Genomic DNA, 15,982 nt, shown 5'->3' on the forward strand with positions numbered 1-15,982 from the left:
ATCTGCTGAGAGATTCAGATTCTGAAAATTATTTGTCATGTGATGTGTTGCAGCAGTATCCGAGTACCAATTTTCTTCAGGAGGTAGGGAAGGCGAGGAGTAATAAGCTTGAGCATTTGAGTATGCTGGAGGAGAAGGGGCAGCCAGAGCAGGGTCCGGGCGTTGATAACATCTTGGAGCAGTGTGACCAATCTTGCCACAGAGTTGGCAGATTGGCCGAGAAGGAGCAGCAGGATCTTGGGAGAAATAATGACCTCTGCCTCGGCCACCAAAAGACGGTTCTCTGCCTCTATACGTGGTGCAACCTCGACCACGATATCCTCTCCCACGATTCATGGGAGCCCGAGTAGAAATATTAGCCATTGGAGGGGAAACCTCAGTGGGGGAAAGATTGTGCTCTATCCTCATCTCGTGAGCAAGGAGATGACCACAAATATCATCTAAGGAGAGAGGATCCAACCGAGTGGTGATGGATGTGACAAAGGGATCATACTCAAATCCGAGACCAGCAAGAAGGTAGGAGGTGCTTTTAAAGTCATTGAGTTGCTGTCCGGCAGCAGCAAGATTATCACACATGGCTTTGAAGGATTGAAAATACTCTGTGATAGAAGAGCTACCTTTCTTGGCTGTAGCAAGACGATAGTGAATCTGCATAACTCGTGAACGAGCTTGGGAAGCAAACATGGAGACAAGAGTCGTCCAAAGTTGATGAGTAGTGGCTGAGCCGACGGCATGAACTACTAATGGTTCAGTGAGCGTGGAGATCAACACGCTGAGCAGCTACTGATCACGTTGACACCAGAGAAGGAAGTCGAGATTAGCCATGGTGGCAGGGGCACCAGGAGTGGTGCTAGTATTTGGGATGGTCTGGGCTGGAGGTGGAGTTGTACCATCCAGGAAGCCATACGCATCATTGGCTTTAACAAAGGCCAAAATCTGAGTTCGCCAGCTAGGAAAGTTGCTGTTGGACAGCTTGATATTCAAGGTATGGTTCATATTTGGGACGGTGAAGAGAACGTTGGATGAAGTAGACTTGGAGGAGGAATCTGGGGAGGTAGACATACTGATCGGAAAAAAAAAAAAAAAAAAAATCTGGAGTCGTGAGTCTATAGTAGCTTTGATACCATGTAGAATTTCAGAGTATATTGGCTTTCAAGCTTGCTCATCTAGTGAGCGTGTATAAGATTATATATAGAACATACAAGGTGGTATTGTTTACATGATAAGCCTTAGCTTATAGTATTCTAATCTAACACAAACTCTTAGATAGAAATCTTATTAGCGCACAACATACTCTTAGTGTGATTCAATCTCTTAAGAATCCTAGTGAGTGTGCTGATAGACTCCCGGTTGATCAAACCTCTAATTACAAGTAAATCTCCTCTAGATAATCTTATCCTTATCAATCGGTTGTGTTATCAACACTCACTAGGAGGTTTGATCAATCGGGAGTCTATCAGCACACTCACTAGGATTCTTAAGAGATTGAATCACATTAGGAGTATGCTGTGTGCTAATATTTAGTATTGTTTGTTTGTTTATTTTTGTGCCTCATCATTTTATATTTTCTATTTTGCTTATATGCAGCTTATAACATACAAAAAGATATTAGAATATTCATATGCAAGTAAGTGTTGTTCTAACATCATATATAAATCATAAAGAATGAGTGGTTCATAAATGTAACTTAGTTCATTTTAAAATAATAAAATAAATAAGATATGTGAGAGAAGTGGAAGCAAACAAAAAGAAAGAGAACACAAGAATTTAGGTTGGTTTAGCTTTAGAAGAGTATGTCTATCACTAGAAAGAGCATGGTATAAATACCTTTTTATTAAACGACTAGATGATACAGTTATATTATATTTTCTATTTAGAGGTAAAATATGATGTGTGAGGTAGGCTAGAAAATATACGGACAACTATGATGAATTTCGATATAAAAAAAAAATATAAATACAAAATCAGTCAATGCGATTGCTCATAATTGTAATGGATAATGCAAAAAAAAAAAAAAAAAAAAATGCCAGTTACGCACTAGTTACACACTCTCCTACTCACATGGGGTGGGGCATGTGGTGGGCCCCACTCCATGTGAGAGGAGGGTGTGTAAGCAGTGTGTAACTAGTGTGTTTCTAACACCCCCAATTGTAATTAGCTCACTGTGGTAAAACAAAGTATTTAAAAACTTTATGTAGTAAGCCAAAAATACAAATAAGTCTATACACCCAACCTTTGTCCAAATTTTTATTGGAAATCGTCAAAAAAATGCTTTGCCAACACTAATCGTGTTGTGACAGGTCACAGGTGTCCCATATAATAAAAAATAAAAATTATAATTAGAAAACTTTAAAAAGAAAGAAACAACACTAAAAATAACAAGGAGAATTAGTGGGTGGCCTGACCAAATAGGGGGTGGCTTAGCCATCCTATTTTAAGTTTTTTTTTTTTTTTTTTTTTTTTTTTTTTTTTTTAAAAAAAAAAAAATTATATATAGGATCAACAATTGAGCAATATCTTCGGTATTCTCTCGCTCTCACAACTAAATCGTCATTTCAATAAGAATGATAAGGATTTTTGGATTTGAGGAAGATATATATATATATATATATATATATAATATTCGTATAATTCTTGTACAACTCAAACAACTTTTTTTAAAATCAATTATTAAATGTGTAGGATCCACATGTAAGAAAAATGATTCAATTGTTAGTTTGAAAAAAAGATATTGGAGTTGTACAACAATCATTTTTCTTTCTCTCTATATATACTTGAGAAATGTTATTTTTCTAATTCTTGTCCAACTCTTATCCAACTCGAACAATTTATTTATTTATTCATTTTTTAAATTATTCATTAGATATGTAGGATTCACATGTAGGAAAACAGATTCAAAAATTGGTTTGGAAAAAAGGTTGAATGAAAATTGGACAAGAATTGAATAAATAGTTGGTATTTATATAGTCTCTAAGGGGTAGCTCAATCGGTTGGAGACCACGCCTCATGAAGCGAATATCACTAGTTCGAATATCTCTTATCTTCTTGTGTGGACATGTTATTTATCAAAAGTAGGCTTTGTAACTTCTCTCAAAAAAAAAAGAAAAAAAAAAAAAGAAAAAAAAAAAAAAGAAAGAAGAAGAAGAAAAATAGTAGGCTTTGTAAACTTGTAACATTTTACTACCAAAACCTTGACAATCGACAAACTTAATTTGGGCTAGCTTTGTAGTCTATCACTTGACCTAAGGCCCACGTTCGATCGACCTTAAACGGTTAAACCCTTAAACCTCACAATGAGGCAGCGAAAACCAAAACCCGCCATAGCAGCTTAGTAGCGATGGTGAAGGCGTACTTTCGGTACGAGCCGGCGGCGGCCTTCGGAGTCATCGTATCCGGCGAGGCCAACATAGTGTACGACAGCTCCGGGAAGCACCTGCTGGCTCCGGCGCTGGAGAAGGTCGGCGTGTGGCACGTGCGGCAGGGCCTCTGCACCAAAACCCTAGCCCCTTCGCCCGCCTCTCGTGGTCCTTCTCTCGCCGTCACCTCCATTGCCACTTCGCCTTCTTCTTCTCTGGTAGAAGCTTTTTTCTTATTCTTTTTTGTTTTCCCTTGGTATTAGTTTAGTTGCCGAGAAAGTGAGGCGACGAATACCCAAGAGAAATAAAAGAAATTTCTTTAAATATTTTTCTTAGTTTTGAATGTTTTGAAGTCTGAAAATGAGATACTATGGTCTAAGTTCTAATAATGATATACTAACACTACGTGTATTGGTTCCTGTATAATTAGAAAGAAATTCACCATGAGTGTGAATTTCAAGTTTTCCAGTATTTTTAGTGAAAAAACTTGCAGTTTTTTTGGTATCATGAATGATTTCTTCCCCAATATTTATTTGATAATCATTCTGAGATTTTAACATCTAACGTACATTTATCACTCACAATTCCATGTGGAGGTTCTGGTTCTAGCTCTACTGGGTTCCAATATTGAGAATTTAGGATTTAATATTCTAAAAGTTCAATTTCATTTCCTGCAAAAACGAAAAAAGAAAAGAGAAAAAAAGACAAAGGTTTTCTTTTTTGGTTGATAACAAATGAGCTATGGAAAGGTAATAGGTAACTTGAGAATATTGAGTTTGGAACCTATGAATTCAGTACTTGTTGCTTATTGTTTGCTATTTTTATTTTTATTTTTTTATTTTAAAATATGGTGTTGGTTACCAATTCTCTAATTGTGAATTGATGAATTTTTGTGCTCTGTTGATGTAAGAGGAAGAGTTTTTGATTGCAGATTGCAAGTGGATATGCTGATGGCAGCATAAGAATTTGGGATAGCGACAAAGGAACTTGTGAGACCACATTGAATGGACATAAGGGGGCTGTGACTGTGCTTCGATAGAATAAGCTTGGATCTTTGCTTGCATCTGGAAGCAAGGATAATGATATAATATTATGGGATGTGGTTGGCGAGACTGGCCTGTATCGGCTTCGCGGGCATCGTGACCAGGTTTATCATTGCAGCTTTTCAATTAAACCTGTATATTCAGATGGTTGCTGGGCTTAGCTTGCTTATCCCTATTGTTTTCTTCATTTATCTATCTTGCACTCTGTATAAATTGTGATTGTTGTTTATTTGCTTTCACTTATTGTAGGTAACTGATCTTGTTTTCTTAGATTCTGGTAAAAAACTTGTTAGTTCCTCCAAAGACAAGTTCTTGAGAGTGTGGGATCTTGAAATACAGCACTGTATGCAAATAGTAAGTGGTCATCACAGTGAAATATGGTCCATAGACGTTGACCCAGAGGAAAGATTTCTGGCCAGTGGGTCTGCAGATGTGGAACTTCGATTTTACACAATTAAGCATGACTTGGTTGATGGACAATCTTTAGCTACTACAAAGGGAACTGAAGTTGTGAACGATGGAGATTCATCTACCCAAATTAAATGGGATATTTTGAAGCCATTTGGAGAAATTCAGCGACAAAACAAAGATAGGGTCTCTACTGTGAGATTCAACAAATCAGGAAATTTGCTTGCTTGCCAAGTTGCAGGAAAGATAGTAGAGATATTCAACATACTGGATGAGACTAAAGCAAAGCGTAAAGCGAAACGTAGGCTTCATCGGAAGAAAGTAAAAGAATCTGCAAAAGGGGCAGTTGGGGTTATGGAAACTGGTTATACAAATCATGGCACTGGAGAGGAAGGAAATGCCCGCTTGGTTACTGCCGCTGATGTTTTTAAGCTTCTTCATACTGTTCGAGCTAGCAAAAAAATATGCTCCATTTCTTTCTGTCCAGTTACTCCAAAGAATTTGGTGGCTACTTTAGCGGTGTCTTTGAACGACAATCTATTGGAATTTTATTCCATTGAAGGCAGTGGCTGGTCAAAAGCACTTGCTGTGAAGCTCCAAGGACACCGTTCTGATGTCAAAAGTGTTGCACTTAGTTCAGACAACTCTTTTTTGATGTCAACTAGTCACTAGGCAGTAAAGATCTGGAATCCAAGTAATGGTGCTTGCCTTCGAACTATTGAGTCTGGGCATGGACTATGTGGTTTAATTATTCCTCAAAACAAGTATGCACTTGTTGGAACTGATAAAGGAACCATAGAAATTATTGACGTCAGGAGTGGAATGTGCTTTGAAGCAGTGGAAGCTCATGGTGGTTCTATTAGTTCAATTGCTGCGATTCCAAATGAAAATGGTTTTGTCACTGGAAGTGCGGATCACGATGTTAAGTTCTGGGAATACCAGATTAAACAAAAATCTGGTCAAGTATGTTCTTCTTACGTTCAACTCTACATTTCTAAGTTTTGTATTGTACCTCATTATCTGTTCTTTAGGATATTTGTCCAAGTTGAAACTCTTTTTTATGAACAACATTGTACTTATGAAAAGGTCCTATTACTTCCAGCATAATATTATTAAATGATAATGACGATGGACCTTCCACTTTCTCTTAAGGTGCGGTTCATTTGAAAAAGTAAACCTTTTGATGCCTTTTCCATTTTTCTGAAATTCATGGATATCTCTGATAACATGTGAACTCAAGTGATCTGCTCTGGGTGCTTGTAAATGGTCGTGTCATTTCAACAAAGTAAGGAAAATATCTCTAGCATCAGATGTAATCATAGTGACACACTTGGAAGTGTCATTCTGTTGCATTTTTGTTGTTGTAAGGTTTAGATCTCATGATTTAACATCTGGATTTTTATGATTGATGATTTATTTGATGAAAGCCCTCGCTTTTCTAGCTTTGTGGGTTTTATGGACTTGTGTTTTTCTTTTTCTCCCTAATTGGGGTCTTTCTTGCATACTTTTTGTGTATTGGCTTGCGCCCTTCTGCGCTTTCTAATGAAGTTGATTTACTTATAAAAAAGGGTTAACCTGTCTCTGTTTGTTTTGCAGGATACTAAGCGCCTAACAGTTTCAAATGTGAAGTCTATGAAGATGAACGATGATGTTTTTGTGGTTGCAGTAAGCCCTGATGCTAAATATATTGCTGTTGCACTCTTGGATTGTACAGTGAAGGTCTGACCAACTCAACCTTATAGATTTTGGTTTAGTTTCATTGTTTGGTTTGATAGGTTCCATGTATAAGATTCTTGCTAGTTGGTAATTGAGGGATCATTGTAGTTTTGAAATTTGAATTCCTAAACATTTTTGACATTTTGAATTGTGTTCTTCGTCCAATGCCATTTTGTTTTGAATCATCTGTCCTCTAATTCTACATTTTCATGTGTATTAATAACCAACTTTTGGACACCTTTACGAGTCATCACTTTTTTTTTTTTTTTTTTTTTTTTACAAGCAAAGAAAATTTATACAAAGTGCAAGGGGTGCAACAAAGTACACATGAAGTATATTAGAGAAAACACGATCTTTCAGCGGCTCAGATGATTACTTCGATCTCTGGTTTTTTGATCTGACCAAGGGGGATCATTACTGATGATCCATTTTGAGAGAGAGAGAGAGAGAGAGAGAGAGAGAGAGAGGAACAAGGAAAAAGGGCACGGATATCTGCAAAGTTAGAGGCTTCAAAAAGAGTGTTGACATAGATTCATTCGAAGAGAGATTTAAGGAAACAATCGTACAAGTTAGCACTGTATCCCAAAGTTTGGGGATTTGTCAAAGGACTTGACACACAAACAGTTGTACCTCTATCCATGCTACGTAGGAAATGAGAAATCACGAGGGTAGCATCATTATCAGTTTTCTTTTGAATCAGATAGAGTTAAATTGCTAAGTTAGTTAGTTTCATCTCTTCTCATTTGTCTCCAAGAAGCCTAAGGAAGAGAGTTATCTACTTCTCATGTTGACTGAGGGTTATGATAAACTGGACCAAAAACCATTAGAAGGGACCTATAGAGTCTTTCTAGTTATGTGAAATATGCTTTTAAACTTTCCCATCTCTATGGTTGTGTTGGATTTCTGGGATACCCATGAAGATTAGATAAAATTGTTGAAAGCTTACAAAATGAAGCCAGTTGTGTATCATGACTTGCTACTTGAAATTTATAAGTGAACATCTTGGACCAAATGTATCACATTTACGTACCACTTGCCAACCATAACTTGTAGAAATGGAAGCCAATGTGTTAGTGTGAAGATACAAGCTTGTACATGTTCAAGGTGCTGAGCAAGTGAGTAAGTCCAAACAAGTAAATTACAAAATCTATAAAAGGGATATGTGGTTCTTGTTCTCTAATTGAAGACGTAGCTTTAGAGAGTTTAATCATTGGTGAAGCATTGCCATTTCTAAACAAAGACAACAAGGAGGGATATTGGACTAAATGGTTGATGGACTACTGTCGATTCTCCTTGTATATGCTTTTGATGAAAAATTCTAATAATTTGAATATTATTATTATTATTATTATTATTTTATTTTTTTTCCTATTGGAACGTAATATCTTGTTTTTGTATGTGGAGCTTCTTTATTTGCTTTGGTGTCAGTTACATCATTCTGATGCAGTTATCTATACCCTTTGCAGGTTTTCTTTATGGATTCACTCAAATTTTTTCTTTCCTTATATGGTCACAAGCTACCTGTACTATGTATGGATATTTCATCTGATGGTGACTGGCTCTATGGACAAAAATTTGAAGATTTGGGGTTTGGATTTTGGTGATTGCCATAAGTCCATTTTTGCTCATGCTGATAGGTGCTGCACATTGATAAAATTAAACGTAAAAAGATGTTTCTTTAGAATTTGCATGAGTCTTATAAAACAATTCTGATGAGCTATTTACATGACAGTGTTATGGCAGTACAATTTGTACGAAATACCCATTACATATTCAGTGTGGGGAAAGATCGCCTAGTCAAATACTGGGATGCTGATAAATTTGAGTTGCTTTTAACCCTTGAGGGACATCATGCGAATGTTCAGTGTCTTGCTATCAGCAATCGGGGTGATTTCATTGTCACTGGATCTCATGATCGATCCATCCGTCGTTGGGATCGTACTGAAGAACCATTTTTCATTGAGGTATTTACTTCTTGTTTTTACTTTGATTCTAAAATTGTTTCATTAATTAAAAGGAATAATAGAACCCTTAATTCTGATAAAGTGATTTTCGTGACTAATGTTTAACCAAACAAAATGTGCAATTTGAATCTGCAGGAAGAGAAAGAAAAAAGGTTGGAAGAGATGTTCGAGTCTGACCTTGACAATGCATTTGAAAACAGGTATGCGCCCAAGGAAGAAGTCCCTGAGGAGGGGGCTGTGGCCTTAGCTGGAAAGAAGACTCAGGAAACCCTTACAGCAACTGACATAATTATTGATGCACTAGACATAGCGGAGGTAGAAATGAAGCGTATTGCTGAACATGAGGTAAATTTAGTTTCCATTATTGTTACCAATTTGGTCTCACTGATGTGTCCATGTATCTGTTTGTTTCCATTTCTTGGAGGGCATGAAGCAATTTTTTGGGTGGGGGCCTACCCATAATGAGCATTTGGTGACATAGAGAAAAATGATGTTTGGATCCATTTATTTTACAAAAGTCACCTTCTTCAAATTTTACCCAATTTTTGCATCTTTTATTATTATTTATTTATTTATTTTTTTGAGTGGCTTCTTCACTGGATACATAGACACACAAACGCATATATAACCCCCTACCCAACCCCTCCCACCCAACAATTTATTTGAAATGTATATATCAATCTGGTGACTTAATCTCATGGGATATCTGTAACGTGATCTCTGATTCATTAATATTCCCATTGATTTGATTGGCCTTTTAACATTCAGGAGGAGAAAGCCAGGGGAAAAGTTGTGGAATTCCAACCAAATATTATTATGCTCGGGCTCTCACCATCTGATTATGTTCTCCGTGCATTTTCTAATGTTTGCACTAGTGATTTGGAGCCTGCGTTGCTGGTAAGTTAGCAGCATTAATATCCTGTTGTTCTCATATTGTTAAATCATGAACTAAGTAGTAATCAATGTAAATCAGTTGTACTAATCAATGTAAATCATTTTGTGTGGAAGGGGTTTATCATACATAAATTTTAAAGAAATTGCCCTGGATGAGCACTCAACCAATAAATGAGTGGAAATCTCTCATTTCAATCTTAAAATTTGATAACTACCCTTTAGCCAGTATTCCCTAAATTTAAATCATGGTCCATCTGGGTGTTTTGTCATTTTTTCTTAAGGACAAAAATTGTGACATGTCTCTTAGTTTGTGAGAAACATTGGTATACTTTTTAAATAGCATGTGCTTCTCACATGCTTTTTTAATAGCTTAAAGGATACATATCGTTTTTAGTGGCCGGTTTGTAAGAGTTTCCTACAAACTAGTTTGTAAGAAACTTCTGTCCTTATCTTAATACAATGAAGCACGTGACACATAATGGTTCAACCATGATTCCTGACATTGAACTTAAGATGTCTCCCCATTGGGAAAAATCAACTGTAATTCTTCTACCTTATATTGATGAATTCAATTGTATTAGGCATTGCTCATTGAAACCTTGCCACTGGAATGCATGTGATACTTCCACCATCTGATATTGTATTTTTCTCATAAGTTGTTTTTTGGGCTTGTGAAAGCTTGTATGTTAATTTTTTTGGTTTTTTTAAATAACAATTGTTTTCTCCTAAACTGATGTCGAAAAAGAATTCCAGTGCACCTTTTGTTGGTTAAAGATCAATTGGTTTTTGAAACCTTCTTTGCTGATCCAACAAAGTAAAAGTTGAAAAATAAGAACTTTGGATCTTGCCCCTGAAAGTTAGATGACTCTATTAAGTGGACAGAAAACTGAATCTTTATTTTCCTTGTGCCACTAGATGTTATTGTGCAATTATGATTCCCCTTTTCTATCTGGATCATTAATATGTGAAGTTTAACTGCAAGTGTCTTCCTGTGCAGGCTTTACCGTTTTCTGATGCTTTGAAGCTTATGTCTTACTTGAAGGATTGGACTTCAAATCTCGAAAAGGTAGGCTTATCTGCCTTATCTAGTTGCAGAAACATAGGCATAGATTGCACATGCTTGTAAATGTTATATGATTAGCATTTTAATAGACTATCAACTATAATATATTTTCTCTTTCTCTTTCTTATCGATTTTTTCATTGTTTGTTTGCGTTAGTGTTCCACTATTTTCAATTTTAGCATCATTCTTTGTCACTGTAAGCATTTTTTCATTGTTTGTTTATGCTTTTTTCAATGTCCCCCCTAAACTTAAAAAATTTGCAATGTTGGGTTATGATTTATCAACCCTTTCCATTCACTCCTGCTGTTTGATTTTTCGTTAAATTAAACGGCTAGCATGTAAATGTAAAATTTTGAAAAATACAACTATGCCCTTAGCTTCAAAAAATAAAAAAGTAAAATTTTAAATTAAAAAAAGTAAAAAAAAAAAAAAAAAAAATGAAAAAAAGGAAAACGACCCACGGCGTGGCCATGAATCGTTTTTTTTTTTTGAATTTTTTGATGGGGTATTTTGGTCATTTGTGTTTCTTTTGTTAGAATTTTACGAAAAATCCTAATGGATGTGGTGATGGAAAGGGGTTGATAAATTAGTACCCCACATCTCAAAATTTTGAAGTTTAGGGAAGACATTGAAAAAGTCGTGATAAATCAGGGAGTAAATGAAGTTTCTCCTAAAAAGTACTTTGGTTTCTTTTTTTCTTTTTTTCTTCTTTTTTTTTTTTTTTTTTTTTTTTTTTTTTTTTTAAATAAATAAAAAATGTAACTGGCCCCTTGGGGGAAGGGGAGTCCGCAGTCGATTGAGCTATTCCTTGGGGTTTTCTCCTAAGAAGTACTTATTGTATCAAGAAAAGAAAAAGCAAGGAGTCGTAAACAATCATAAGAAACAAAAAATTAATTTTGAAGATTGGAAGGCACTTGGAAACTTGAGAAAACTCATCGGAGAGAATGCAAATTCGTTTGTTTATCACTTGATACATCTGGGTAGATGGAATCTGCCTGTACTATGTCCTTTTAAATGTTAGCTAGAATGATAGAAGAGAATAGGCTTTTATTAGTTGATGTAATCCTATTAATTGCATTGTCTTTTGCAGATTGATCTTGTTTGCAGGGTTTCTACAGTGCTACTTCAGACACATTATAATCAGTTGGTAACTACCTCATCTGCTAGACCCGTGTTGACAGTTCTTAAGGACATTCTGTATGCAAGAGTCAAGGTAATCATAGGCTAAGAGTTTTGTACTAAAGAGTTTTACATGGTGAATGCTGGTTTTAGTATTTATATGATTAGAAATTATATGTTTAATCTGCATTTTATTACACGTGAGGTGAAGGACTTGAGCAAACCTGTCTCTGGGGTTGCTACTCTCCATGTTACAGTCTTGGCCAATATTTGTAGTCGTTAGTCTGTAGGGTATTACTATAGTAGCGCAAGGAAGTAAAATTGAAACCAGAAATGTGTGTTTTGCCTGATGCATAGACTGAGCCAAACAGGAAATCCGCTGTAAACAAGTGTTTCTTCTTGTCATGCCCTAGTCCAGCATGGCTACTAACACCATTACTTTACTAATTCTAATGTCCATACAGATTTCTTTCATTTGTGCAATAAATATTAAAGCCTCTCATCACTTTGTATTTACCGACTAAACTTACTCCTACCTGGATATGTAACTGGTCACCTGGCCAAAACAAGGAAAAAGAACATTATATAGCCATTTAAGATATATGCAACGAGAGCGCTAAAACTGGTGTACATTATAACTCCCATGACTAACATGCAATAAGTGTGGAGATGGGATGATGTTTCAAATTGCAAAATTAGCTACATTAGAACTTCAACTGTTACATTTTCAAGCTATTGTGCTGTCTAGCGTTTTGTCAGTTCTAGCATTTTATGTCGTTAATCTGTCTGGTGGAATAGAATGGCAACATTTGTTGAACTGATGATTTCTTGCACATGAAATTGTATAATGCATCTTTGAGGAAAGCACTAGCATGGAATCTGTGGATCAACTAATGAAAAATTTGATTTGTGTTTGTAATATATGTGCTGATCTGTGTTAAATTTGATCTCGTCAAATCTGTGTCAAATCTCCCTCAAGACTCGTCATTGCATATCAAACGGCGTATGGATGAGACAAGTTGATTTTGATTTGGTCCCACATATATGATGCTAGCCCTTGGATCTTGCCTTGTTATTGTTTAAGTGTATATATATATATATATATATTGATTTGGTATTATTATCTATGATATGATAAGAAAAACAGAGCAACTTGAGATATATCATTAACAAGATGATGGTTGAATTTCTGTCAGGAATGCAAAGATAGACTTGGTTTCAACCTTGCAGCTATGGAACATCTAAAGGTTCGTGTATTTGTTCATTGTCTCTTGCCTATTGTATTCAAAATGAGCTGCATGGCCGAAAATATAAATGAAAGAAAAACAAATAAATGATGGGCTGATTTTCAATTTGATTTTTTAGCAACTGAAGGCTTCAAGGTCTGATGCACTTTTTCGAGATGCAAAATCGAAGTTACTAGAGATTCGTGCATAACATTCAAAACGTTTAGATGAAAGGTTAGAGACGAGAAGAAAAAGGGAAAAAGAAGAAACAGAAGAAATGAAGTGATATGCGTGCTTGGACATGATTTTGGGGCAAGAAAAACTGTATCAAGTGTATCTTGAGTTGAAGCAGACAATCGGCAGGAGGTTCTGTTTATTACAAAGTTTCATTCTTGTCTCTTGGAGGAATTTGAGTTTCTCTACGAAATGGGCAACGGTCATCAACTGTCTTACAGCATATTTCTGCATGCATTGGACAGTATGTATTGGTGGGGCAATTAAATTTTGATCCAAGTATAGTCTTTAGTTATTTATTTGCTTTAAGGTTGCTCCGTATAAATAGTTTTTTCTTTTTTGTGTATTTTTTTTTTTATACCATTAGTAATTATTACTTCTTCCTAAAATTTAGTGATATAGATTGATTCCTATATATACGTGGAAAATAACGGCTTATGATTTTATTAACTCTTGAAATAAAGATTACAATAACAATTGTAGAAATATTTGATAGGAGGAAGCTGTGAAGGGAAGAAAAAGAGAGATGAGAGAGAGAGCGGAAGCGGAGAGAGAAGTATGGACTACATCTTTATTATTCAGTATATTGAAGTATGTTATAGAGGCCTTTATTTATAAAGAGACTATGAATGGTAAACAAGTAAACTTAATCTAAATAAGAAAGTAAATCATATGTGAATAATATAAAGTATTATTATTCTAATAACAATAGAAATAAAAAAATAATTCAACACAAGAACTACTCACGACAGTTCTGAACTATCACACTTCGATATAAACTGCCAACCTAAATGATCTCCAAGATAAACTAAAAGATAGATGAAGCAATCACAATTACTTATGGACTCAACAAACAAACTTATGCAACAATGCAATGTTTTGATATTTTCTAATGAATAAGCTCTACATCATTTTGGTATTTATCTCTTGGTAAAAGATTTAATACCTCAAACATTTTCCAAACAATCAGTTTCGTAGTGGACGAAGAACTCGCATTGTGTGCATTCTAGGGCTATGCCATTGAAAGTCTTGCCACAAGCATCACATGGGGGTGAGTACTCAGTCTTTTGAACAAAAGTGACAGAGTGTTGGTGGTCTCTACTATCGTAAGTTTTTCCAAATTTGATGTATGGATATTTTTCAAGAACGCATTGGGGATGAGCAGGAAAGTCACATGTTGCACAATAATAAAACCAGTGCTTTGGATTCATTTCTTCTTCGCAAATTATACAATAATGTTCTTCGGAATTGTCTTTAGCAGCGTAGGTGAGTGCAAGGGGGTGTTCGTCATATCTGTGCCTAGTTACGAGTGGAAGTGTTGCACATTTAAAATCCAAGGCGAAATCACAAGCAGTGCATACAAATATCCCCTTAACAAAGCCAATCTGGTATTCGTGATCACAAGCACTGCAATTTTTATCAGATCTTACGGAAAGGAAGAGTGAGTGTTGGTGACCTTCATGTTTCAAGGTTTTTGGAATTGAACAACATTGAACGTCCATAGCAAAATTGCATGTGCCACATTTATAGGTGAAGCCATGACGAAGACGGCCACAAGCATGACAAAAGAATAATCCACCATCATAAGGTGCAAGTGGGAGGAGGGCGAGCGCGTGTTGATGAAGTATGTCTTTCTTCTCTTTTTGTAGTTGAGCACATGTAGTGTGAAGAAAGAAGTTGCATTGCGTACAGTTGTAGAACGGGGCCGAGATTATAAAATGCATACAACCATCACACAGCTTATCATGCAGGAGTACTTCTTGATCATGGCTAAGAATTAAATTATGTGGATGGATAAAATATTGTTGTATCTCACTTGGGTTGATCTTCTCCATAACATCTACAGATTTTTCAGGCAGCGACTCGCTTCTACATGCTTTTGCACAGTACAAATGTGCTACAAAATCACATTCCTGACAAGAGAAGGCTGCATACTGTGTATTCACCTTTTGACCACATAATTTACAAAATACGTTGTTAAAATCCTTGACTTGATGATGAAGAGAATAAATAAGAGAGAGGGCGTGGTCGTGTCTTGAAATTATCATGGTGTGTGGAAATCCAGCACATCTGGAGTGAATCAAGAGTCGACAGATGGTACATAAGGAGGCGAAGTCCGTGCCTTCCTGACCACAAGCATCACAAGTGAAGTGGATCTTCCTAAAGAATGGGACGAATGCGTGTTGGCAATCGCCGGTATTATTAACTTGTGTGCGGGTAGCACATGTGATGTCAACTATAAAATCGCACTCCTCGCACTTGTAAAAGAAGCTTTTACCGCAACTTTTACCGCAAGCATTACAATTACTTTCACTGGAATATACTGTTGGCCATTGAAGAATAAGGATGTGGTCTGGGTGCGAGGGGTGGTGCATCTCCCGGGGCAGCTGGGCACATGATTTGTGAAGCTGGAAGTTACATTCAGAAGCGGAGCATTTGTATCTGGGACCCGCCTCTACTTTCTCCTTGCACACCACACAAACAACTCCCTCCTTGCCATCATTTTTCAGCTCTTCTGTCAACATCAACTGATCATGCCTACCACCGAAATGAAAATAATATGTTGACCCGTAGTACTCATTCTCACCTTCTCGGGAGCATGATACATGACAGAGGAATGGGCAGACCTTGCATTTGAAAGCGAGACCCCGTACGACCGGTTTGTTGCAGCGCACACAAACAACTTCCTCTTTGCCGTCATTTTTCAGCTCTTCTAAGATCTTCAATTGATGCCCAGACAGCTCGTCGTGGCCGAACGAATCCCGACTCAAGATCTCTCTTAGAAAAAGTTCCATCTCCATCTCTTGTTTTTACACGTGCAAACAAGGGAGAGGTAAGTGGGTGGGTGGCAGGTGTTTGGTCGTGTGGAGGAGGGAGGTCAAATTAGGAGGTAAGATTTTTGGCAGGTTTTTGAGAGTTGTGATAGCAGGGGAAAATGCCAAATATATTAATTGTGCAT

The 15,982-nt window shown here is 36.5% G+C and overlaps 1 protein-coding gene and 1 pseudogene across 1 annotated transcript; one reads left to right on the forward strand and one right to left on the reverse strand.

The window, feature by feature from the left end:
* The first annotated feature begins 3,311 nt into the window (after window positions 1-3,311).
* On the forward strand, window positions 3,312-13,363 carry LOC133872217 (uncharacterized; annotated as a pseudogene).
* A 607-nt stretch (window positions 13,364-13,970) lies between these two features.
* Window positions 13,971-15,982, reverse strand: LOC133872565 (uncharacterized). Its single transcript, XM_062310126.1, has one exon. It carries the CDS (start codon window positions 15,822-15,824, stop codon window positions 13,971-13,973), a length of 1,854 nt encoding a protein of 617 aa, XP_062166110.1. The 5' UTR covers window positions 15,825-15,982.

Source organism: Alnus glutinosa, chromosome 7 (assembly GCF_958979055.1).
Source record: "Alnus glutinosa chromosome 7, dhAlnGlut1.1, whole genome shotgun sequence".
In the NCBI taxonomy this organism is placed as follows: Eukaryota; Viridiplantae; Streptophyta; class Magnoliopsida; order Fagales; family Betulaceae; genus Alnus; species Alnus glutinosa.

Coding starts and splice junctions, on each gene's coding strand:
- LOC133872565 (XM_062310126.1), bottom strand. CDS start 15,824: ATGGAGATGGAACTTTTTCTAAGAGAGATCTTGAGTCGGGATTCGTTC.